We start from the raw sequence: 27,062 nt of genomic DNA, 5'->3' as shown, positions 1-27,062 counted from the left end.
GATATGAATGAGACAACGGAGAGCAGTGAAATAAATCGAGTATATCGGCAATATATCGCTGCAGGAATAGTCCAAATAAGTACCGCTGTTTAATTTATCTAAAAGGCCTCCACGCTCATTATTCCTCGGCTCAAGAACAGCACTTGATCCAGCGCATCCTATTATTGCACACTTTATTTCATTTACTCTGCTCCATCAGTTACTCAACTTAATGAAGCCATGAAATACTGAATCAAGAAATGAAGAATGTGTGTGCAGCATTATGCTAGCTAATCAACGTGCTCGCCTGTACGTTCGAATTTTGTACGCTAATACGAATACGGAACTTAATAGACGGCCAGTGTGAACTGGATAAAATTGGAACAAGGTGATCGGACTTTTTTTTTTTTTTTTTTCCTGGTAAGAACGTGAGGTTCAGCATTCTGGATTAGCGTTCTGGATTAGCATTCTGGATTAGCGTTCTGGATTACGGAAGATATTTATAGATTGAAAAAGCCTTGAGGTTGTTGTGAAAGTGTGAGAAATGAACATCGTTATAATCGACGTCATTACAAGACTCACTTTAGATGCCATTTAACATGCTCTCCGAACAAAGTGTGGCTCGAGTTCACGAACGGCCAGACGGCGCCGGTCGTATCTTTAACGCCGCATCCGAGTGCGGCGTTCTCGGCGTTAGATCCTGACGTGTCGGCGAGCTACAATTACCTCGGGTGAAAAGAATGCGGAGGTGCACGGGGTACGCGTGAAGGCAGTGTAACAGTGCACAGAGAGAAACAGGGCGGATGAATGAATGAATGAATGAGAGACAGAGAGAGACGGCGTCGTCTCGCACTGTAGCGTTCGCGCTACACATGACAGACGGCATCAAAGGCTTTTTTGGCTCTCGTCGTCAGTGAATAGCGTTTGGAGGATGACACCTGCACTCAGGTGCACTCGCTATTCACCGAAGAGATGTCCTTTTATTTCCAGCACACATATGCATCTCAAAAGCAGCATGCATGCATTTTGTTAGCACTGACGTCCATAAACACACACACACACACACACACACACACACACACACACACACAGTGGCATGGCCCAGCAAGGATTTCAACCCTTCGCATTTTTTACCATCACGTAATACAAAAATACAAAACTCTTGGTTATTATGGTAATTTTGCACAGAAAGGCCCTGTGGGTTTTCACCAGGCTGAGATGACTGGCAGGACGTTAATGAGAATCTACAGTGTGTCGTTTCTGTGAACACGCCGACGACAGCGGCATTGCTATTCTGCACAGAGCAGCGCTCTCGGATTCACACTCACTCCAGCGCCTTTGTGTGTGGCTGGAGCTAAAAATAGAAAGCTGAGAAAAATGCGGTTCATCAGCAGGGCACGTGCTCGTCTGCCGAGGAGAGATCAGACTTATTCAAATCAGCACGTGTATTAGGTGTGTTCTGAAGGGATTCTATTTCAGTCCATTTTTAGATTAAGAACCGTGGGGGGGGGGTGTTCCGCAGCGGGGGACGGAGAGACGGATATTAACTCCGATTTCTGCGAGCGAAATCGTCAGAACACTCCTGAACTGTGAGCCTCAAGAACAACACACACCGCCGTGTCTGCAACGTAAGGAGTATCGCCAACTGGTTTCGGGGGAAAGTAGCTAAAAAGTTGCATATTCAGTGAATAATTATGATGATTTGCATGATGTTACATGAAGAAGGAAGTTTTTCTGAAGACTCTTAAAGTAGAAAAAAATAGAGTTTTATCACAATAGAAAATATGTTTACAGATTTTGTGTAAGAATGTTTTCGGAACAACCAAAAAGCACCTCAAACAGCCCCCTCACCACTGCGTCTCAAACACAGCCCCCTCACCACTGCGTCCCAAACACAGCCCCCTCACCACTGCGTCTCAAACACAGCCCCTTCACCACTGCGTCTCAAACACAGCCCCTTCACCACTGCGTCTCAAACACAGCCCCCTCACCACTGCGTCTCAAACACAGCCCCTTCACCACTGCGTCCCAAACACAGCCCCCTCACCACTGCGTCCCAAACACAGCCCCTTCACCACTGCGTCCCGAACACAGCCCCTTCACCACTGCGTCCCGAACACAGCCCCCTCACCACTGCGTCCCGAACACAGCCCCCTCACCACTGCGTCTCAAACACAGCCCCTTCACCACTGCGTCTCAAACACAGCCCCTTCACCACTGCGTCTCAAACACAGCCCCCTCACCACTGCGTCTCAAACACAGCCCCTTCACCACTGCGTCTCAAACACAGCCCCCTCACCACTGCGTCTCAAACACAGCCCCTTCACCACTGCGTCTCAAACACAGCCCCTTCACCACTGCGTCTCAAACACAGCCCCCTCACCACTGCGTCTCAAACACAGCCCCTTCACCACTGCGTCCCAAACACAGCCCCCTCACCACTGCGTCCCAAACACAGCCCCTTCACCACTGCGTCCCGAACACAGCCCCTTCACCACTGCGTCCCGAACACAGCCCCCTCACCACTGCGTCCCGAACACAGCCCCCTCACCACTGCGTCTCAAACACAGCCCCTTCACCACTGCGTCTCAAACACAGCCCCTTCACCACTGCGTCTCAAACACAGCCCCCTCACCACTGCGTCTCAAACAGCCCCCTCACCACTGCGTCTCAAACACAGCCCCCTCACCACTGCGTCTCAAACACAGCCCCCTCACCGCTGCGTCCCAAACACAGCCCCCTCACCACTGCGTCCCAAACACAGCCCCCTCACCACTGCGTCTCAAACACAGCCCCCTCACCACTGCGTCCCAAACACAGCCCCCTCACCACTGCGTCTCAAACACAGCCCCCTCACCACTGCGTCTCAAACACAGCCCCTTCACCACTGCGTCTCAAACACAGCCCCCTCACCACTGCGTCTCAAACACAGCCCCCTCACCACTGCGTCTCAAACACAGCCCCCTCACCACTGCGTCTCAAACACAGCCCCCTCACCACTGCGTCTCAAACACAGCCCCCTCACCACTGCGTCTCAAACACAGCCCCCTCACCACTGCGTCTCAAACACAGCCCCTTCACCGCTGCGTCTCAAACACAGCCCCCTCACCGCTGCGTCTCAAACACAGCCCCTTCACCACTGCGTCCCAAACACAGCCCCCTCACCACTGCGTCTCAAACACAGCCCCTTCACCACTGTGTCCCAAACACAGCCCCTTCACCACTGCGTCCCAAACACAGCCCCTTCACCACTGCGTCTCAAACACAGCCCCCTCACCACTGCATCTCAAACAGCCCCCTCACCACTGCGTCTCAAACACAGCCCCCTCACCACTGCGTCTCAAACACAGCCCCCTCACCGCTGCGTCCCAAACACAGCCCCCTCACCACTGCGTCCCAAACACAGCCCCCTCACCACTGCGTCTCAAACACAGCCCCCTCACCACTGCGTCCCAAACACAGCCCCCTCACCACTGCGTCTCAAACACAGCCCCCTCACCACTGCGTCTCAAACACAGCCCCTTCACCACTGCGTCTCAAACACAGCCCCCTCACCACTGCGTCTCAAACACAGCCCCCTCACCACTGCGTCTCAAACACAGCCCCCTCACCACTGCGTCTCAAACACAGCCCCCTCACCACTGCGTCTCAAACAGCCCCTTCACCACTGCGTCTCAAACACAGCCCCCTCACCACTGCGTCTCAAACACAGCCCCCTCACCACTGCGTCTCAAACAGCCCCTTCACCACTGCGTCTCAAACACAGCCCCCTCACCACTGCGTCTCAAACAGCCCCCTCACCACTGCGTCTCAAACACAGCCCCCTCACCACTGCGTCTCAAACAGCCCCTTCACCACTGCGTCTCAAACACAGCCCCCTCACCACTGCGTCCCAAACACAGCCCCCTCACCACTGCGTCTCAAACACAGCCCCCTCACCACTGCGTCTCAAACAGCCCCTTCACCACTGCGTCTCAAACACAGCCCCCTCACCACTGCGTCTCAAACACAGCCCCTTCACCACTGCGTCTCAAACACAGCCCCCTCACCACTGCGTCTCAAACACAGCCCCCTCACCACTGCGTCTCAAACAGCCCCCTCACCACTGCGTCTCAAACACAGCCCCTTCACCACTGCGTCTCAAACACAGCCCCCTCACCACTGCGTCCCAAACACAGCCCCTTCACCACTGCGTCTCAAACACAGCCCCCTCACCACTGCGTCTCAAACACAGCCCCCTCACCACTGCGTCTCAAACACAGCCCCTTCACCACTGCGTCTCAAACACAGCCCCCTCACCACTGCGTCTCAAACACAGCCCCCTCACCACTGCGTCTCAAACACAGCCCCCTCACCGCTGCGTCCCAAACACAGCCCCCTCACCACTGCGTCTCAAACACAGCCCCCTCACCACTGCGTCTCAAACACAGCCCCTTCACCACTGCGTCTCAAACACAGCCCCTTCACCACTGCGTCTCAAACACAGCCCCTTCACCACTGCGTCTCAAACACAGCCCCCTCACCACTGCGTCTCAAACACAGCCCCCTCACCACTGCGTCTCAAACACAGCCCCTTCACCACTGTGTCTCAAACACAGCCCCTTCACCACTGCGTCCCGAACACAGCCCCTTCACCACTGCGTCTCAAACACAGCCCCCTCACCACTGCGTCTCAAACACAGCCCCCTCACCACTGCGTCCCGAACACAGCCCCTTCACCACTGCGTCTCAAACACAGCCCCCTCACCACTGCGTCTCAAACACAGCCCCTTCACCACTGCGTCTCAAACACAGCCCCTTCACCACTGCATCTCAAACACAGCCCCTTCACCACTGCGTCTCAAACACAGCCCCCTCACCACTGCGTCCCAAACACAGCCCCCTCACCACTGCGTCTCAAACACAGCCCCTTCACCACTGCGTCTCAAACACAGCCCCCTCACCACTGCGTCTCAAACACAGCCCCTTCACCACTGCGTCTCAAACACAGCCCCTTCACCACTGCGTCTCAAACACAGCCCCCTCACCACTGCTTTTGAAAAAATGGCCCACTTTACCACTGCGTCTCAAACATGGCCCGCTTCACCATGCTTCTGAAACATCCAGGTGATATTATCACCTCAAAATCAAGGCTAGTCGGTATCTAACAGTGGAGAGAGCAGGGGATTGTGGGTAACAGACGCAGGCCGTCGTCAGGGCGGTGGAAACATTCCGAGTAATTAATCAGCGATGAGTGAGAGAGCAGCATCGGCCCCTCGCTGCAATCTGCTCCACCACAACTTAGTGCCGCACACATGACCAAATTACACAGAGTCTCCACGGAAACCGAGGATTGTGGCTACTCTCTCACCACACACACACACACCAAGGTGGGAGAAACGGCACATAAATACAGTCACACATTGACCTGATACCATGTTTTATTTCCCTTCTCGATTTACATTTCCTGAAGGAATCACACAGGGCTTACAGACTGGGGAGAACGATGAAAGGATGAGAGCAAGGAAAGAAAGAGGTAGAGGGAGACAATGGGACGGAGAGAAAGGGAGAAATATAGATAAAGATACAATAAGTAAATGTAAAAAAAAAAACTGAAAAAGATATTAGTGACAGAAAGAAAGAAGGAAATGAATCAGCACTCAGCACTTATGTTCTTAGAAAAAAAACATCTTTTTTGAATAAGCATCAATGATGATAATAATAATAATTATTATTATTATTATTATTATTATTATTATTATTATTATTAAGAATCGCATTATTAATAATAATAATAATTATTATTATTTTTATTATTATCATTATCATTATTATTACTATTATTATTATTATTAATAATAATAATTATTATTATTATTAAGAATCGCATTATTATTATTAATAATAATAATAATTATTATTATTAATAAAATGATAATTATTATTATTATTATTATTATTATTATTAATTTTATTATTATCATCATCATTATTATTATTATTATTATTATTATTATTATTATTATTATTATTATTATTATTATATGTATTACATCATAGTTATCCTGCTGCTGGAATGGCATCACCACTGACCTTAATTGACCTTCATTAAAAAAACCAAAATCTTAGTCCAGAAATGAATAGGCATGCTGCATAGCGACAATTTTCTGACGATAACTCAACGCTGACGTGTGAAAAGCAAGTTTCGCATTTTTACAGTTCGATCTGCACAATATATTTTTATGGAGAATTTTTTTTTTTTTTTTTTTTTATCTGAGAAAAAACAATAAGATTACGACACTTTGTGTCTGGACCCATAGTTATCAAAATGTTAGGAAATAGCGTTGTCATGAACACACGCACAATCTGTTTCCTCCACGTTCTTGGGGCACAAAGTCTTTTTTTTTCAGGACGTAAAATGTTGTAAAGTGAAAAGTTTATCTTGACAAATACAAATCAGTAGTTATGCATAAATATTATACTCCTCACTCTTATTTACCCTTACTGAACCATTAGTGTGTGTGTGTGTGTGTGTGTGTGTGTGTGTGTGTGTGTGTGTGTGTGTGTGCGTGTGTGTGTGTGTGTGCAGAAGGCATGACTTTCACAAGACATCTGACAAAAAAATGAAAAGGGTCTTTTGTGAATCCGAGTCATTCTCAGGTGTGAAGAGCGCACAGATGCTCCTTGTCTCGTGTTTTTCACTCAGTGGAGTCGGTCTGATGCGTGATAATGAATCAGTGTGAGCTGCAGCGCTAACGTGTTTATACAGAAAGCACGCTCGTCGCACTGGTTCAGCACAGAACTCTACGCTTCAGTGTTAAAATACAAAAATAACACAATAAAAAAAAAATTTACTATTACTTTTTGCATTATATAAAAGAGCTGAATGCAGGGTTGCCAGGTCTGCATTACAAAATCACCTCAGTAGTCAGCAGTAATAATAATAATAATAATAAAACTTTATTTTATAAAGCACCTTTAAAAGCAGCTTCTCAAAGCGCTGTACACAAAATAAGCAGTACACAGAAAAATAAAACATTTAAAAGCTAATAAGAACAACAACGACGTTAATAATAATAATTATAAAATAATAATAAAAGTAGACATCAGCAGTCAAATGCAAATTTAAAAAAGTGTGTCTTAAGTAGAGCTTTAAAAATGTCAAAGGTCTGAGCTTCCCTGAGTTAAGGAGGAAGAGAGTTCCCAAGGGAAGGAGCGTAGACAGAAGAAGCCCCGTCACCTGTAGATTTTAGGTGTGTTTGTGGAACAGTTAACAGATTACACTGTGAGGAGCGCAGTCTGAGATTTGGGGTGTAAGGGATTAATAACGCAGATATGTAATGCGGAGCTAAGCCATGTAGTGCCTTGTATGTCAACATCCTGATCTTAAAATCGACACAGAACCTGACCGGGGGCCAGTGCAAGGACTCCACAACAGGAGTAATATGGTCACATTTCCTGGTCCCAGTCAGGATCCTGGCGGCAGAGTTCTGAACATATTGCAATTTGTTAATTGTGGATTTAGAAACTCTAAAAACGGCGAAAACGGCGTTGCGGTAATCCAGCCGAGTGACAACAAATGAGTTAATCAGCTTTTCAGCCACAGAGAAGTTTAGCATTGGGCGCAGTCTAGCTATATTTCTGAGGGGAAAAAAAGATGCGAAGAAATGATAATTTGGTTTACAAATCATCAATATAATGAATGTAATTTATGCAAAACACCCATGAGGGTTTAATTCCAAGGGGAACCTTTGCAGATCTGGCAACCCTAATATGATGTATTGGCATTTTACAGACTAACGAACTTCACAAATTCAGCCATTTTGTTTGGAGTTTGATTTCTTTGGTTTTCCCTCTGAGAGAACCATTAAAGGTTCTATGTAAAAGAACAAAGTGTTGTTCAACGAGGAAGGAAGGAAGGAAGGAAAGTGAATTAGTGAAGGAAAGAAAAAGAAAACAATGAAAAAGAAATACAAATGATGAGAAAGAAATCAAGAAACAATCAAACAGGGGTTGTATTTGGAAATCTTTCTGGGGGAAATGCTGTGCTGCAGGGTTCTACATAGAACCTTTCCCGTGTTAAGGGATCTAACCTTTTTAAATAAGGAAGGGTGATCTGATGCAGAGTTTTTCTTTATACCAAAGTGTATTTATTTAATTATCTGTCAGTCAGGACCATAATTACAGGACAACATTGATGAATTCAAAAATGTCCTCAACATCTAAAACACCATTTCACATATTATACCTAGCAACAAAGTGTAAAAATGTGCTGGGTCCAGACACATGGCTTACTGGGTTAAGGTCTTCTAGCAGTGTATGAATTTTTGGACTGAAATGAGGCTTGTTGTGTTAAAGTGCTGCTTTAAAGCTCCAAGCTCTACCTGCTTTTAGCTGTAGCTATATTTGTCCTCCACCTTACCCAGTTTATTATCCAGTGCACTGTGTTACAGCTTCCTGTCCTGATTGAGAAGCACAGGTTCTCTATTTATATCCCGTAATCAGTCTCACCTGTGTGATTCTCGCACACAGAATCAGTCATGACCCACAAACTCTCTTATTTATGATATTTTCCACCTTAAAACTATATATATATATATATATGTATGTATATATAAATGGCACATATGGAAAAATAAAGTGACCAAAGAGGTTATAATGAACTAGAATCAAACACAGAGGAAAGAAAGAAAGAAAGAAAGAAAGAAAGAAAGAAAGAAAGAAAGAAAGAAAGAAAGAAAGAAAGAAAGAAAGAAAGAAAGAAAGAAAGAGCAGAGACAATATAGCAAATGAATGAAAGAAAGAAAGAAACAAGCAAACAAACAAAAATGTGTCTTCTAAACGTGATGTCACAGGGCCAGTTAAAAGAAAACCAAAATTGAAAAACAGCATAAATTTGGAGATGAATGTGTAGGGATGAGTAAATATGGATATGTAGGGATGAGTAGGGATGAATATGTAGGGATGAGTAGGGGTGAATATGTAGTGATGAACATGTCGGGATGAATATGTAGGGATGAATATGCAGGGATGAGTAGGGATGACTGTGTAGGGATGAGTAGAGATGAATATGTAGGGATGAGTAGAGATGAATATGTAGGGATGAGTAGAGATGAATATGTAGGGATGAGTAGAGATGAATATGTAGGGATGAGTAGAGATGAATATGTAGGGATGAATATGCAGGGATGAGTAGAGATGGATATGTAGAGATGAATATGCAGGGATGAGTAGGGATGAATATGTGGGGATGAGTAGAGATGAATATGTAGAGATGAATATGTAGGGATGAGTAGGGATGAATATGTAGGGATGAATATGTAGGGATGAGTAGAGATGAATATGCAGGGATGAGTAGAGATGGATATGTAGGGATGAATATGTGGGGATGAGTAGAGATGAATATGTAGAGATGAATATGTAGGGATGAGTAGAGATGAATATGCAGGGATGAGTAGAGATGGATATGTAGGGATGAATATGCAGGGATGAGTAGGGTTGAATATGCAGGGATGAGTAGAGATGAATATGTAGGGATGAATATGCAGGGATGAGTAGGGATGAATATGTAGGGATGAGTAGAGATGGATATGTAGGGATGAATATGCATGGATGAGTAGAGATGGATATGTAGGGATGAATATGCAGGGATGAGTAGGGATGAATATGTAGGGATGAGTAGAGATGGATATGTAGGGATGAATATGCAGGGATGAGTAGAGATGGATATGTAGGGATGAATATGCAGGGATGAGTAGAGATGGATATGTAGGGATGAATATGCAGGGATGAGTAGAGATGAATATGTAGAGATGAATATGTAGGGATGAGTAGAGATGGATATGTAGGGATGAATATGCAGGGATGAGTAGGGATGAATATGTAGGGATGAGTAGAGATGGATATGTAGAGATGAATATGTAGGGATGAGTAGAGATGGATATGTAGAGATGAATATGTAGGGATGAGTAGAGATGGATATGTAGGGATGAATATGCAGGGATGAGTAGAGATGAATATGTAGGGATGAGTAGAGATGGATATGTAGGGATGAATATGCAGGGATGAGTAGAGATGGATATGTAGAGATGAATATGTAGGGATGAGTAGAGATGGATATGTAGAGATGAATATGTAGGGATGAGTAGAGATGGATATGTAGGGATGAATATGCAGGGATGAGTAGAGATGAATATGTAGGGATGAGTAGAGATGAATATGTAGGGATGAATATGCAGGGATGAGTAGAGATGAATATGTAGGGATGAATATGCAGGGATGAGTAGAGATGGATATGTAGAGATGAATATGTAGGGATGAGTAGAGATGGATATGTAGAGATGAATATGCAGGGATGAGTAGAGATGAATATGTAGGGATGAATATGCAGGGATGAGTAGGGATGAATATGTAGAGATGAATATGTAGGGATGAGTAGAGATGGATATGTAGGGATGAATATGCAGGGATGAGTAGAGATGGATATGTAGAGATGAATATGTAGGGATGAGTAGAGATGGATATGTAGGGATGAATATGCAGGGATGAGTAGAGATGAATATGTAGGGATGAATATGCAGGGATGAGTAGAGATGAATATGTAGGGATGAATATGTAGGGATGAGTAGAGATGGATATGTAGAGATGAATATGTAGGGATGAGTAGAGATGAATATGTAGGGATGAATATGCAGGGATGAGTAGAGATGAATATGTAGGGATGAATATGCAGGGATGAGTAGAGATGAATATGTAGGGATGAATATGTAGGGATGAGTAGAGATGGATATGTAGAGATGAATATGTAGGGATGAGTAGAGATGAATATGTAGGGATGAATATGCAGGGATGAGTAGAGATGAATATGTAGGGATGAATATGCAGGGATGAGTAGAGATGGATATGTAGAGATGAATATGTAGGGATGAGTAGAGATGAATATGTAGGGATGAATATGCAGGGATGAGTAGAGATGAATATGTAGGGATGAATATGCAGGGATGAGTAGAGATGGATATGTAGGGATGAGTAGAGATGGATATGTAGAGATGAATATGTAGGGATGAGTAGAGATGAATATGTAGGGATGAATATGCAGGGATGAGTAGAGATGAATATGTAGGGATGAATATGCAGGGATGAGTAGAGATGAATATGTAGGGATGAGTAGAGATGGATATGTAGAGATGAATATGTAGGGATGAGTAGAGATGGATATGTAGGGATAAATATGCAGGGATGAGTAGAGATGAATATGTAGGAATATATAGTGTGTTGGAAGTTTGTGTTCTAGCGCAGTAAGGGGTTACTATAGTTTAAACAAAGTTTGCAAATCACTGATCTAGATGCTGTTAAAGCCAGACTCTGACCATTTTCTTCCCCCAGTATATAAAATAATCATGAGTCTCTATTTTGCTCTGTGTTTTCTGCAAGCATCATGAATATGAAATAAACTCCAGTCTAATGCATGATTAATGAGGGTTAAAATTGCATATAGGAGTGCGGCTCATTCACCAAGTCAAATATTATGAATATGGTTATTACATGTTGATAATATATTATAAAAACTCCATTATTGCTCCCTCAATATCACGCTGCTCTACATAAAGCAAACATCATACGGGAAATAAAGCAAAGCAAACATCATCACGGAGATGAGCACGTTGGGGGAAATGTAACAAATCCAGCCTCATAAACAACCACTAAACCCCAACGTCTGTTTCCAGATCAGAGTTTTATGCCCATACGCCTTGGCTGTTACGTCCATGATCACATGGTCGTGTAGGAGGACAGGCGTTGTGGATACTGGCCTCTTTATCTGCACAGCCATAAAATAAAGTGTGTGTGTTTAACAGAGCAGCTGCAATAAGCTTTCTGTGAAGGCTGTGGGACAGGAAAACTAGTGCACAGCTTAAAAAAAGAGCTCACAGCACGTGGACTTACACAGCTCATGACTGACGACTGACAGTTTATTTAAATTTTTATGCAAATTAATTACGATGTTGCTAAATAATAAATCTAAACAACAATAAATCTAAATAAATTCAAGTCTCCAGACTAATGCATATTATTTGTCACTAGTGACGATGGTGTGTTTGAATTTTGTTCCGTTTCATACAAATAAGGTAATAAGCATGGTAAGCGCTAACCCCACCCCAAACCTTAACCCCACCCACTTGTACTTTCTATACGTTTTAAGTCATGCATACTGTTAGAAATTTACACATCTGCCATGTTTATGCCAAAATCGGTGCTTGACTATGTTTCCCATCAGCCACTGCACCTCACTGGACCACGTCATACGACTCTTTGCACCACCAGTGTCACAGTTTGGTTAATGGGCAATAATAAAATAAGTCACATCTTGCACCTCACTCATCGTTTAACTGTCGTCTTTTCCGTTGTCGTTTGTTGTCACGTTGTGCTTCCTATTCCGTGTGCGTCTTTTTTTTTCTTTTTTTTTTTGCCTTGAAACCACGGTTCGTATTTTGGGGTCGGAATCTGCGCTGTCTGTACCGCTCATTTCCTTTTCAAATTGAAATCTGCACTTGCATCTGCGTCCTCTACAAAATCCCCGACAGTGACCCGTTCTCAATTCTCCACGACGTGTGCTTGACCTCCATGCAACAGATAAGAAAGAAAAGGAAATTATGGAATGAAACAAGGAAGGAAGAAAAGATGAATCAAGGAAGCCAAGGAGAGGAACGAAAAGAAGGAAGATGAGAAGAGAAACCCAGAAAGATATGTAGGACATACACGAGGATAGGAAAGATAGATTATACGTTTTCTATCCTACAAGTGTTTCCCTGTCAGAACGTATTCCAAGTAGGACCTTGTTAGGAGGCGAAGAACCTGTCACTGTCCAATGATCCCTTAAAGAGAGATAGGAAATAATGAGCAACGATACGGAGTTTGTGTCGCACACTTAACCACTTAATACATACAGTACACTCAGCAGGGGTTCTATTAGTTCTTTAGGAAGAAAGGAAGAAAGAAAGAATTGAAGGAAGGAAGTGTGTGTCGGTACGTAGGTACTACTTTGAACAATTTCGATTTCCTGTTGTAGGATTTTACATCTAAACTTTAAAGAGTTCCCCAAGGGACATAAAAAAAAAACACTTCAAGGGTACTTTAAAGGTTCAGTGGCTAATTAAGAATTCTTTTTTTTTTTTTAATTATTTTTTAAAGTGTGGGGTGGTTCTGATAGGGAAACACGTGTCAGGTTCTACATAGAACCTTTAAGGGACCACTGAAGACCCTTAATTCTTAATATTTTCATTCGTAATGTAAGATTGTAGGAACGATCGAAGAAACAGAGGAAGAAGGACTTGATGGATGGAATGGAGAAGGGAAAGAGGAAAGAATGTGGGAGATGGAAAAGACAAAGAAGATACACCAAGGAAAAAGGAAGAAGGATTATGGAAGGAAGGAAGGAAGGAAGGAAGGAAGGAAGGCGCTACGATTTCCCCTCACACTAGCACTGCTGCACGCAGCGTGCTTCCGGGGTTCAGTAAAAAATTGACTTTGTTTACTTTTAACATGTGCGTCTGTTATGATTTCTGTCCTGTCTCCGCCCCTGTATCGTCATTGGTTGTTCCCTTATGTGTCATAATTAGTCTCGGCTGTTTTGTGTTCACACTTAATCGTGTTTGTTATTTAAACCCCTCGTGTGTCTATATGCGGTGCGAAGTATTGAGTGTTATCGCAGTGCCAAGCCTTTGTTCGTCGTGCTTCGTCTCATGGTTTTTGATCTCGCTTCCAGTTTCTCGTTTTGTGTTTTGCCTCGCCTCGCCTCGCCTCGCCTCGTTCATGCCCATTTGCCGATCGCCTTGACCGTTTGCCTGTCTGACCACGCCTATGTCTCACATTTTGGATTTGTCTACCAATCTAGCCTATAACAAAGCTCTTATCTGCGCTTGCATCCGTCCCAATTACATGGCAGAAGTAAAGAACGAATGAAGGGAGGAATGAAAATGCCTGTATAATTTCTGTTCCTAGTCGTGTTTAATTCCTATTCAAAAAAAAAAATTGGGTGCACAGTAGTGGGGGGAAAAAAAAGAAGAAAAAAAAACGACTCACAACTTTGCTCTCGTCCTTTTCTCTGGTTTTATTACACCAGACACTAGAAAGAGTAAACAAAATGGCATGTAATATTAATAGCAGTAACGGTGGATTATTCAGCCCCATGGAAATGATAGTCCGTGGTCCAACTGTAAATAAAACAAGTCAGGAGTGAGTGTGAGATCAAACACCGGAGGGCTTGGAGGGTTCGTGGCGTATAAAACGGCCTGATTATCTAATGTTAATACATTTCCTTAAAATCTATTTCACAGGAAAGAGTACGCTTTATAACCCTGGTATTATCGATGGTATTAAAGATGATTGGCTGATGGCCGTGTTTTGCTTTGTTTATTTCATATAAAACACTGTGAAATACCTACTGAAACCTGATTAGTTGATGACACCATGTTTCTTTTAATAATTCAACTCGATTCCCAGTCAATAAAAGAACCCAGTCATCATTAGAAATGACAGCATTTGGAGAGTAGCATTTCAGCTTAATCGACTCGTAAGTTATCTAGCTAGGCTACTGGAATGGTGCCATTATTTTTTGAACGGGGGGGAAAGATTGCGTCTGCGTAACTCCTCCCTAAAACTGAGTGCTACTCTCGTTATCAACCACGCAAAGCTCGACACGTGGGTTTGTCTGGAGAGACGTGAACCTGGGTTTAATAAAAAATCTGTTTTGTTTTTTTGGGGTTTTTTTCCCCATTAAGTTACCATGGCAACAATCAATAATGCCACCAGTAATTCCACATATGAGCAGATCTGTTGTGTAAACTCGGCACTAATCCTGCCACTGACGACGATTTCGAGTAGTCCTGATTGAGTCTTTAAAACCGAAACACGGTGACCTGGAGCCGAGCAAACAGAGGTTCGGAAAAGTTATTAGCTCGACTGTCGAGTCGTGTTTGCACATGACACGTCGATGGAAACAATCCCACGAGCCGTAATACGCTGATGTGTAAACGAGACTCGTGTCTTAATTACACCGAACACAACTAATCACACCACGGAGCAAAGACGAGGAAAACCCGATAACGGGAGCAGGAGGAGACGTTTTCAGCTTCGGCCATGAACACCTTTAACACGCGCAGAGGGTATGTAATCACGCTTATTAAAAAGAACGGCTATATTCTGATAGAAAGAAAGAAAGAAAGAAAGAAAGAAAGAAAGAAAGAAAGAAAGAAAGAAAGAAAGAAAGAAAAAAAGAAAGAAAGAAAGAAAGAATGAAAGAAAGAAGAAGAGAACAAGGAAGGGAAGGGAAAAAGGAAGAGGGAGAGGTGTAAAAAAAAAAAAAGGAATGAAAAACAGGTATGGAGGAAAAGTACGGAGGAACAGAAAGAAGTCAAGAAGGATGGAAGGAAAAGGAGAAGGAGAGAAAAGACGGGAAGAAATAAAGACAAGAATGAAAGGAGGAGAGGAAAGGAGGACGAAGGGGACCGAAAAAAACAAAGGAAAATAAGAAAGGAGGGCACGTAAAAAAAGACAGGATCAAAGGAAGAAAGAAAGAAAGAAAGAAAGAAAGAAAGAGTGGGGGAAAGGATGAAAAGGGATGGATTGTGTAAAAGAAATAAGTAAAAAGGGTGGAAGAAAGAGAGGGAGGACAAGAAAAGAGATGAAGAAAAGAAGAAGGAAAAAGATAGGAAAGAAAGAAGGGAGGCTGAAAGCCAATAAGGGAATAAAAAATTAAGGAAGAGGAAAAGTGGGAATAGAAAAAGAAGAAAGAAAGCAATAAAGAAAACGTGAGGAAAGAAAGAAAGAAAGAAAGAAAGAAAGAAGGGAGGAAGACACACACAGAGTGAGAAAGAAACACTGCAGATACACCGTCTCTTTATTAATCCCATAATTCCCGGTCTACATTTCACTTCTCACTGTTATTCACTGTGTTACATCACACTCGCTCGGGGCGTCGGCTTATTAGCAACATGTGAAGTATGATGGATGAGTGATGGCTCCGCCCCTTCCAGTACGGAGTGTATAGAGCACTCGAGTCTATTCACACAGCTCGTCACGTTTTCTGTCTATCCTTCAGTTTTTATACGCAGATGATGAGTCAGCAAATCTCAGTCCTAATCACCTCAGCTGACTTTACACGTGCGATTCTCTACACACGGAGCGTTTCAGAGAGACTGTGCTTCAGAAGTGCTGAATCATCACCGAGCTCATATCTGTAACGTCTCTGTGTCCACATCACTGCTGGACTCTAACGTCTCTGTGTCCACATCACTGCTTCACTCTAACGTCTCTGTGTCCACATCACTGCCTCACTCTAACGTCTCTGTGTCCACATCACTGCTTCACTCTAACGTCTCTGTGTCCACATCACCGCTTCACTCTAACGTCTCTGTGTCCACATCCCTGCTGTACTCTAACGTCTCTGTGTCCACATCACTGCTGGACTCTAACGTCTCTGTGTCCACATCACTGCTTCACTCTAACGTCTCTGTGTCCACATCACCGCTTCACTCTAACGTCTCTGTGTCCACATCACCGCTTCACTCTAACGTCTCTGTGTCCACATCCCTGCTGTACTCTAACGTCTCTGTGTCCACATCACTGCTGGACTCTAACGTCTCTGTGTCCACATCACCGCTTCACTCTAACGTCTCTGTGTCCACATCACTGCTGTACTCTAACGTCTCTGTGTCCACATCACTGCTTCACTCTAACGTCTCTGTGTCCACATCACCGCTTCACTCTAACGTCTCTGTGTCCACATCACTGCTGTACTCTAACGTCTCTGTGTCCACATCACTGCTTCACTCTAACGTCTCTGTGTCCACATCACTGCTGGACTCTAACGTCTCTGTGTCCACATCACTGCTTCACTCTAACGTCTCTGTGTCCACATCACTGCTGTACTCTAACGTCTCTGTGTCCACATCACTGCTTCACTCTAACGTCTCTGTGTCCACATCACTGCTGGACTCTAACGTCTCTGTGTCCACATCACTGCCTCACTCTAACGTCTCTGTGTCCACATCACTGCTGTACTCTAACGTCTCTGTGTCCACATCACTGCTGTACTCTAACGTCTCTGTGTCTACATCACTGCTGGACTCTAACGTCTCTGTGTCCACATCACTGCTGTACTCTAACGTCTCTGTGTCCACATCACTGCCGTACTCTAACGTCTCTGTGTCCACATCACCGCTTCACTCTAACGTCTCTGTGTCCACATCACTGCTTCACTCTAATGTCTCTGTGTCCACATCACTGCTGTACTCTAACGTCTCTGTGTCCACATCACCGCTGTACTCTAACGTCTCTGAGTCCACATCACTGCTGTACTCTAACGTCTCTGTGTCCACATCACTGCTGTACTCTAACGTCTCTGTGTCCACATCACTGCTTCACTCTAACGTCTCTGTGTCCACATCACCGCTGGACTCTAACGTCTCTGTGTCCACATCACTGCTTCACTCTAACGTCTCTGTGTCCACATCACCGCTTCACTCTAACGTCTCTGTGTCCACATCACCGCTTCACTCTAACGTCTCTGTGTCCACATCACCGCTTCACTCTAACGTCTCTGTGTCCACATCACTGCTGTACTCTAACGTCTCTGTGTCCACATCACTGCTTCACTCTAACGTCTCTGTGTCCACATCACCGCTTCACTCTAACGTCTCTGTGTCCACATCACCGCTTCACTCTAACGTCTCTGTGTCCACATCACCGCTGTACTCTAACGTCTCTGTGTCCACATCACTGCTTCACTCTAACGTCTCTGTGTCCACATCACTGCTTCACTCTAACGTCTCTGTGTCCACATCACTGCTTCACTCTAACGTCTCTGTGTCCACATCACTGCTTCACTCTAACGTCTCTGTGTCCACATCACTGCTTCACTCTAACGTCTCTGTGTCCACATCACCGCTTCACTCTAACGTCTCTGTGTCCACATCACTGCTTCACTCTAACGTCTCTGTGTCCACATCACCGCTGTACTCTAACGTCTCTGTGTCCACATCACTGCTTCACTCTAACGTCTCTGTGTCCACATCACTGCTTCACTCTAACGTCTCTGTGTCCACATCACTGCTTCACTCTAACGTCTCTGTGTCCACATCACTGCTGTACTCTAACGTCTCTGTGTCCACATCACCGCTGTACTCTAACGTCTCTGTGTCCACATCACCGCTTCACTCTAACGTCTCTGTGTCCACATCACCGCTTCACTCTAACGTCTCTGTGTCCACATCACCGCTTCACTCTAACGTCTCTGTGTCCACATCACCACTGTACTCTAACGTCTCTGTGTCCACATCACCGCTGTACTCTAACGTCTCTGTGTCCACATCACCGCTGTACTCTAACGTCTCTGTGTCCACATCACCGCTGTACTCTAACGTCTCTGTGTCCACATCACCGCTGTACTCTAACGTCTCTGTGTCCACATCACCGCTGTACTCTAACGTCTCTGTGTCCACATCACTGCTGTACTCTAACGTCTCTGTGTCCACATCACTGCTTCACTCTAACGTCTCTGTGTCCACATCACTGCTGTACTCTAACGTCTCTGTGTCCACATCACCGCTTCACTCTAACGTCTCTGTGTACACATCACCGCTGTACTCTAATGTCTCTGTGTCCACATCACTGCTTCACTCTAACGTCTCTGTGTCCACATCACCGCTTCACTCTAACGTCTCTGTGTCCACATCACTGCTGTACTCTAACGTCTCTGTGTCCACATCACTGCTGTACTCTAACGTGTCTGTGTCCACATCACTGCTTCACTCTAACGTCTCTGTGTCCACATCACTGCTGTACTCTAACGTCTCTGTGTCCACATCACTGCTTCACTCTAACGTCTCTGTGTCCACATCATTGCTTCACTCTAACGTCTCTGTGTCCACATCACTGCTTCACTCTAACGTCTCTGTGTCCACATCACCGCTGTACTCTAACGTCTCTGTGTCCACATCACTGCTGTACTCTAACGTCTCTGTGTCCACATCACCGCTGGACTCTAACGTCTCTGTGTCCACATCACTGCTGTACTCTAACGTCTCTGTGTCCACATCACCGCTTCACTCTAATGTCTCTGTGTCCACATCACTGCTGTACTCTAACGTCTCTGTGTCCACATCACTGCTGTACTCTAACGTCTCTGTGTCCACATCACTGCTTCACTCTAACGTCTCTGTGTCAACATCACCGCTTCACTCTAACGTCTCTGTGTCCACATCACTGCTTCACTCTAACGTCTCTGTGTCCACATCACCGCTTCACTCTAACGTCTCTGTGTCAACATCACCACTGTACTCTAACGTCTCTGTGTCCACATCACCGCTTCACTCTAACGTCTCTGTGTCCACATCACCGCTTCACTCTAACGTCTCTGTGTCCACATCACTGCTGTACTCTAACGTCTCTGTGTCCACATCACTGCTGTACTCTAACGTCTCTGTGTCCACATCACTGCTGTACTCTAACGTCTCTGTGTCCACATCACTGCTGTACTCTAACGTCTCTGTGTCCACATCACTGCTTCACTCTAACGTCTCTGTGTCCACATCACCGCTGTACTCTAACGTCTCTGTGTCCACATCACTGCTGTACTCTAACGTCTCTGTGTCCACATCACTGCTGTACTCTAACGTCTCTGTGTCCACATCACCGCTTCACTCTAACGTCTCTGTGTCCACATCACTGCTGTACTCTAACGTCTCTGTGTCCACATCACTGCCGTACTCTAACGTCTCTGTGTCCACATCACTGCTGTACTCTAACGTCTCTGTGTCCACATCACCGCTTCACTCTAACGTCTCTGTGTCCACATCACTGCTGTACTCTAACGTCTCTGTGTCCACATCACTGCCTCACTCTAACGTCTCTGTGTCCACATCACTGCTGTACTCTAACGTCTCTGTGTCCACATCACCGCTTCACTCTAACGTCTCTGTGTCCACATCACTGCTGTACTCTAACGTCTCTGTGTCCACATCACCGCTTCACTCTAACGTCTCTGTGTCCACATCACCGCTTCACTCTAACGTCTCTGTGTCTACATCACCGCTTCACTCTAACGTCTCTGTGTCCACATCACTGCTGTACTCTAACGTCTCTGTGTCCACATCACTGCTTCACTCTAACGTCTCTGTGTCCACATCACTGCTGTACTCTAACGTCTCTGTGTCCACATCACTGCTGTACTCTAACGTCTCTGTGTCCACATCACTGCTGTACTCTAACGTCTCTGTGTCCACATCACTGCTGTACTCTAACGTCTCTGTGTCCACATCACTGCTGTACTCTAACGTCTCTGTGTCCACATCACTGCCTCACTCTAACGTCTCTGTGTCTACATCACCGCTTCACTCTAACGTCTCTGTGTCCACATCACTGCTGTACTCTAACGTCTCTGTGTCCACATCACTGCTGTACTCTAACGTCTCTGTGTCCACATCACTGCCTCACTCTAACGTCTCTGTGTCTACATCACCGCTTCACTCTAACGTCTCTGTGTCCACATCACCGCTTCACTCTAACGTCTCTGTGTCCACATCAGTGCTTCACTCTAACGTCTCTGTGTCCACATCACTGCTTCACCCTAACGTCTCTGTGTCCACATCACTGCTTCACTCTAACGTCTCTGTGTCCACATCAGTGCTTCACTCTAACGTCTCTGTGTCCACATCACTGCTTCACTCTAACGTCTCTGTGTCCACATCACTGCTGTACTCTAACGTCTCTGTGTCCACATCACCGCTTCACTCTAACGTCTCTGTGTCCACATCAGTGCCTTCCATCCTTTTCTCTCACCCCCTTCTTGTCTTCCACTCTTATGTCTTCCTCTCTCCACTCTTTCTTTCATTCTATCACCATTTCCTCCATCCTTCTTTCCTTCCCTTCCTCTCTGCTACTTTATCTCTTCCTTCTTCCATTCCTCTTATTTTCCTTCTTTTCTTCTTCTTTTCCTTATTCCTTTCTTACTCTCCTTTTATCCTTACTCTCATCATCCCATCCTTATCACTTATTTTCTTTGCTCCTTCCATCCTTTTCCCAAACTAACTTCTCGCCTTCCTTCCTCCTTTCTTTCTTCCCTTCCCTCACTCACTCCCTACTTCTCTGTCTTTCTTCCTTCCTTTCTTTCTTTCTTCCTCCTGTTTGTCATGTTTCCTTAATGTTATCTTCCTTAATTCCTTCATTCCTCACTACCTTTTCGAACATTTCTTGCCTTCCCGTATTTCTCCCTTCCATCCATCCTTGTTTCCAAGAAACCAAAACCACTCCAGTGACCAGCTCTGAGAGTCCGATCCACAAACTACAACTTCAACTTCACCTTATGCATGGAATAAAACACTGATCTTTCCCATGTTGGAAAACTTAACGTTACAGCATTCAGCTTACCTCAGACCGTTACATAAACGTTAAATAAACATCTCCTCATAGAAAAAAACTTCACTTGGATTTGGGTTTAGGAAATGGCATTTCAAAAAATACAAAGTAAACAATAAATAAATGACATTCCAACAAAATGCTCTGCATTGGAAAAAAAAAAACTAACCTTTGCAGAGATAAAAAATAAATAAATAAATAAATAAAACACTTGCAGGTCATTTTTAAAATTCAGTTTTTCTCACCTGAAAAGAAAAAAAAAAAACACAAAAAAAAACAAAGTAACATTTTTCAGCTGAGTAAAAAAAATTACCTTCAACAAGTTGACACATTTTTCAAATGTTCAAGTCTTTCTCGAGTCCTTCAGTGTGAAATCGACATTTTAACTCGAATATCGCACGAAGACTAGATTATTGGTTTCATACACGAAAGGCAAATTATATATGCAGATTTATGCAGATTTAATCCGATGAAGCATGATTTGTGCAAATAAATGCAAGCGTTTGCAATAATACGAGCAATCCGCTGATATTTATTGTATTACAAAATGACCCTGTAGTGTCTCGCCTTAAGGCTGTGGTCGCTGGGACGACGGTTGCTGTAGGCGATGGCCTCAGGACTGCGATCACCACGTGCAGGTTTACACTCAGGTCTCCTTTAGTGACCAGTGGACGAGTTCAACAAACAGACTGCATATAAACACCATAATGAACTTTCTTTTACGTTCACACTATCCGTCGTGACCCAGATGAGGACGGGTTCCTTCTGAGTCCGGTTCCTCTCAAGGTTTCTTCCTCGTATCATCTCAGGGAGTTTTTCCTCGCCACCGTCACCACCGTCTCGCCCAATAGGGATAAACTCACACGCTTAAAATCCGCATCCTGTGTTTATACGTTTCTGTAAAGCCGCTCTGAGACGACGCCCGTTGTTAAAAGCGCTGTACGAATAAAATGGAATTGAATTGAATTAAGGGTTGCAGAATTAATCATTTATTTCTAGACTTAATCTTTTTTTTTTTTTTTCTCAGAGTGTAAAGCAAGGAGTTCATTTGCATGATTATAATTTCTTCATTTACATGTATTAAAATATTCAAATGTTGTTATTTGAAACACTGTGAATTAATACATAATTTGTGGTGCGGCTGTGCGTCGATCTGCGATTGGTTGAGCAGGGAAACACCACGACATGACGATGACAAGGATATTAGCTGTCTCACATCTCACACACACACACGCACACACACACACACACATCACCAAAACCTATAAAAAGGTATCTAAATTTTATCTGGAGTTAAAACAGTGAGCATGAGATAAAGCATACTGCAATCATGATGTGATCATGAAACCGAGAAACTCGTCATCCGAGTCACGACGAGATGTGTGTGTGTGTGTGTGTGTGTGTGTGTGTGTGTGTCATCACTTTTCGCTGTCAATCACGCAGTGACTAAGAGGAAAATAGCACAGTTTCATGAGGGGAGGCCTCACTCCAATTACACTCACAGTCAAAACTCTCACACTCATTCCGCTGCTTTTACACAGATTTACGATGTCTTAATCTCCTCAGAAGCGTCCTCAGGCCGAGCCTGCTCGACACGCCACACACACTGTTGTCACGCTTCTAGATGCACACTCAGGAATGCTTCAAGGTATCAAAGTGTACTTGTGTTTTTTCTCCTCACAGACCTGGAACCACCAAGGGGCTGTGTATGTGTGTTACCTAGAAACCTTAAAAATCTAATAATGCAAGGTACGCGACATAAACCAGACCTCACAGTCATCATTAAAGGTAAACACTAAAGGTAGAACACACGGACCGTTAGCGGTGCCAAAGGAACGATGGGAAAACGTACAAAAAAAAAGTTCGGCACCTTTATTTCTCCGAGTGTCGCTCCAGTCAGGTTCTCTTTTATTCTAAGTGCGCAGAGCGAATTATTCTCTGTAGCTGTGTGAACAAGCAGTGCACCTGCTCTCTCTCTCTCTCACACACACACACACACACACACACACACAACAGCTTAAAAGCAGACACGATATTAAAAATGTTTAAATGATGCATTCAATTTCCTTCATTTAAACTTCCGCATATATCATTTTTACATGAATTAAAAATCGTGCATCACCACAATTACTAACAAAAGTAAATGCACTCAGAGACAAAACCACGTCACTGTCGTATATTTTAATGAGATGAAAATAACCTGCACATAGGCTGCTTGTTTTTATCCCCTAGGTGCGTTTTTTTTTTGTTTGTTTGTTTGTGTTTGGGTTGTTGTTGTTGTTTTTTTTGTTGTTGTTGTTTTTTTTTTTGCAAATGCAACAAAGACTTCATGGAGTAATTTCAATAATAATCAATAACTCCCTCTATGTCCCCAAACTAAACACACAAGATTCGTGTGTAACCTTTGTGTTTGCCTGTGTGTTGTCATTTCCCTTAGAACGCGTGTAATTTGTGCTCAGGAGCTGTTTCTCCTCGCAGTATATCTGAGCAAAAAGAAGAAAGAAAAAGCTAGCAAAGAAGTAGCAAAGTTCGCGTTCGTTTGGAAATCAGAAAGCTTTCGAAAGAAGAGAGAAAAAAAAAAAAGTCGCTACAGTCGGTGCAGACGCTTTTTACCGAGGTGCTCGCTCCCGCTCGTGCTCGTGCCCGCGGTTGTCGCTGTCCGTTCAGCACCAGCGAGCAGCGCAGAAGCGCATTCTGGTATAACAACACACATCTCACATTTCCACGCAGAGGGGTTTTGTTTTTTTTCAAACTGTAATGATTTAAGCTGCAGACGTGAAATGGACATATGTTCAGCACTTCCGGTCTGCCAATCATCTCTATCTCACTTTTTTAATGAGGGGGAAGGGGGAGAAAAAAAAAAGTGTGAGAAACTGGAGACAGTCGTGGTGCTGATCTGATCACGAACCCCTGCCGCGCGCGCTCCCAGCTTCTGTATTGCTCTGATTTATTCGTTTGCATGAAGCAGCTATAAAGAAATATACACAGTGGGGAAGTCGGGAAGTGTGAAACCATCCACGCGTCCATGGAATTTATGAACATCTAACACTTCCTCACTAATCCCCACGGCTTTATTTCTCCTCTTTAACTCAGCAATAACTGTGTGACTGTGCTCATGTGACTCTATAATCCAGCCATCCTGGATCTAAACATGTTGCTGATCGTTATCAATTATTATTATTATTATTATTATTATTATTATTATTATTATTATTTTACAATGCAACAGTCACTTACACACCTGTAGTTTGTAAATAGCGACCAGTTGTGAATTAGATTCGTTCCTCAGGTGTGATGTTTTTTGTTTTGTTTTTTGTGGGGGTTTTTTTGCTCGCACACACTCATGACTCCGGCTGTTCTCTGTGATGTAGAAGTGATTTTGATGCTCACTAGTGCAGGATTAAGCAGTGCGTCGTGTGCAATGCGCATCCAGCCTGCAGCACCAGACACTTTTAGATGCTTCATGTTGCATTTGTATGACTGTAAAATATTTAATTCGATATTTTGGTCACACAGCAAAAAAAATATAATTTTTTTTAAATAATGAATAAAAAAAAGGGGGGCCTTGATGTGTGGCCTGAACTCCAGAGGCTGTGCTAATAATTGTACTCAGTGCTGTAAGAGTCACCCGTGCGTGTTTATAACCAGGTGAGTTGGTTATTAATGAACTACAGGTGTTATTAATATAAAGCCTATAAGTTAGTGCACAAGCAACAGCGCGCATGTTTGCAGGTGAAGTAAACTCCGAGGAACAGAGGAAGCGCGTGAAGCTCGCACTGACTCACCGATGGTGGTGATGACGGTGATGGCGAAGTAAAAGGATCCGGCAAATTTCCACTGCACGCCGGCTCTGTGTGGCTCGGCCTCCATGATGATAGTCTCGAGTTTCCGGTAGTCGTCCTCGCTGATGTTGTACTTGCCCTGTAGCCGCTTCTCCTCGGCCTGCAGCTGCTCCTTCTCGCGCATCTCGAAGTCCGACTCGAGCGCGTCGAACACGGCGGCGCCGACCAGCAGGTAGGTGAACGTGCAGACGATCAGGGACAGGGTCCGCACGTTCTGCCGCTTCATGGCGCCCCGGAACCAGCCCGCGTGGGGCTCATGTCCCCGCGGATCCGCCGGGAGTGCGCGGCGGCAGCGGTACGGGCAGTGGCGACAGTGGCAGTCGGGAAAGCTTTGGCACGGGCGCTTGCAGTCTAGCGTCCCCGGGTCGCGGTCGTGGCTCAGAGAGAGGCACAGCAGGCTGCTGGAGCGCCGCGAACGCGAGCCGTGCAAGCGCGGCACTCTGCGCAAGACGTGGCCGATGCAGGTCGCGCCGGCGCGCAGTGCCATCAACCAGCCGCGCGGATCCGACCGCCGCTCATGTCACCGATGATCACGCGCGCCCTCGTGCTTTTGGCTTTCCCTCGTTTTTTGACAACAAACACAGCAAACGCGCGCGACGAAAACGGAACGAGTATCTTCAGACATGTTTCCTCAAAGTTTTCGACCTGTTCATTGAGCCCGGAAAACGGCGTCACGCGAGCGCGCAGAGACAAAAAAAAAAAATTCCAGGAAAGACCAAGAGAAATGACAGTGAAGCGCGCTTATTCCCCGTGCTGCCTAAGAAAAAAAACTCTTTCGTGGAAGATATCCGGGTGAAGGGCTCCGTTTAGCGATCAGCCCGTCCGTCCGCGGCTCTCTCCTCCTCCTCCTCCTCCTTCTGCTCCGGCTCCGGTCCGCCGCGGTGAAAGGCGGTTACAAGGTCCCCGGTGCGCGCCCCTGTAAAGCGGCCACATCACCAAACCGACATCATGCGTCGTCTCACCTCCGCGCCCGGTCTGTCTTCCACACCGGGTAGGGAGGGGGGCGGGTGTGGAGAGGGGACACACACACAGATTACACGGGAAACGTTCAACTGGTGCAGGAGAACCTTAAAGAGAACGACGATCTATAACAACAGGTTTCTACTGATCAAAACTCTCTCTCTCTCTCCCTCTCTCTCTCCCCCTCCCACGTCACTAACCAACCCATCAATCACAAAATTATCCTTTGAACAAATCACGTGACTACACACTGAATTAAAATCACCACTTCAGCACCAGTTTCACCTCAGCACGCTTTCTGTGAGTTAACCTTTTTTTTTTTCTTTTCTTTTCTTCTCCTTTTTTTTTAAAAAAAAAAAAAAAAACCTCTCACAGGGTTGCCAGATTGTGCAATTTATCGAACTTGTTAAGCTACTGGAATCTCACTGAGGCTGCAAAACTGTCATTTGTCATGAGGCTGTAGCTGCAGGTGCCAGTGTTTCATAGGGAATGTGAGATTGGTTCGGACAGAGTTTTAAGATATGACACACAGTTCAGCTAAAACGAAACGTACGCAGCGTCCCTCTTCCTTAGAACAAAGTTCATCAGCCAAGTCATTTTTATTTAATTTTTTATTTTTGTGTGTGTGTGTGTGTCTTTAGTTTCGCACCCGAGTGGCTCGGTGTCTCAGCCCTGCTGATGTGCTTACAGAAAAGTCAGATGAACTTCACATTACAGGATTTCGCAAGCAAATGTTTTGGGTAGAAACAGTGGCGTCTGTCATTTTTAAACCTCACACAATCATTGAATTATTGAATAGTGTACATTGAATGTACACACGACTAATTTCACACTAAGTAATGCAAATGAACTAATGAATTAATCCACATTTCACACTCTGGTGTGAATGCT

General features: G+C 44.6%; 1 protein-coding gene across 1 annotated transcript in view; it reads right to left on the bottom strand.

The window, feature by feature from the left end:
* The window catches only part of kcnk9 (potassium channel, subfamily K, member 9), an 80,117-nt gene extending 53,825 nt beyond the window's left edge, over nt 1-26,292 (bottom strand). The window contains exon 1 of the mRNA XM_017484742.3: nt 25,155-26,292. Coding sequence (XP_017340231.1) covers nt 25,155-25,698 — 544 coding nt within the window. The 5' untranslated portion in view covers nt 25,699-26,292. The remainder of the gene's footprint in view (nt 1-25,154) is intronic.
* Nucleotides 26,293-27,062: the final 770 nt, after the last annotated feature.

Source organism: Ictalurus punctatus, chromosome 14, assembly GCF_001660625.3.
Source record: "Ictalurus punctatus breed USDA103 chromosome 14, Coco_2.0, whole genome shotgun sequence".
NCBI classification, from domain to species: domain Eukaryota; kingdom Metazoa; phylum Chordata; class Actinopteri; order Siluriformes; family Ictaluridae; genus Ictalurus; species Ictalurus punctatus.
This window is presented reverse-complemented; position numbering and strand designations above follow the sequence as displayed.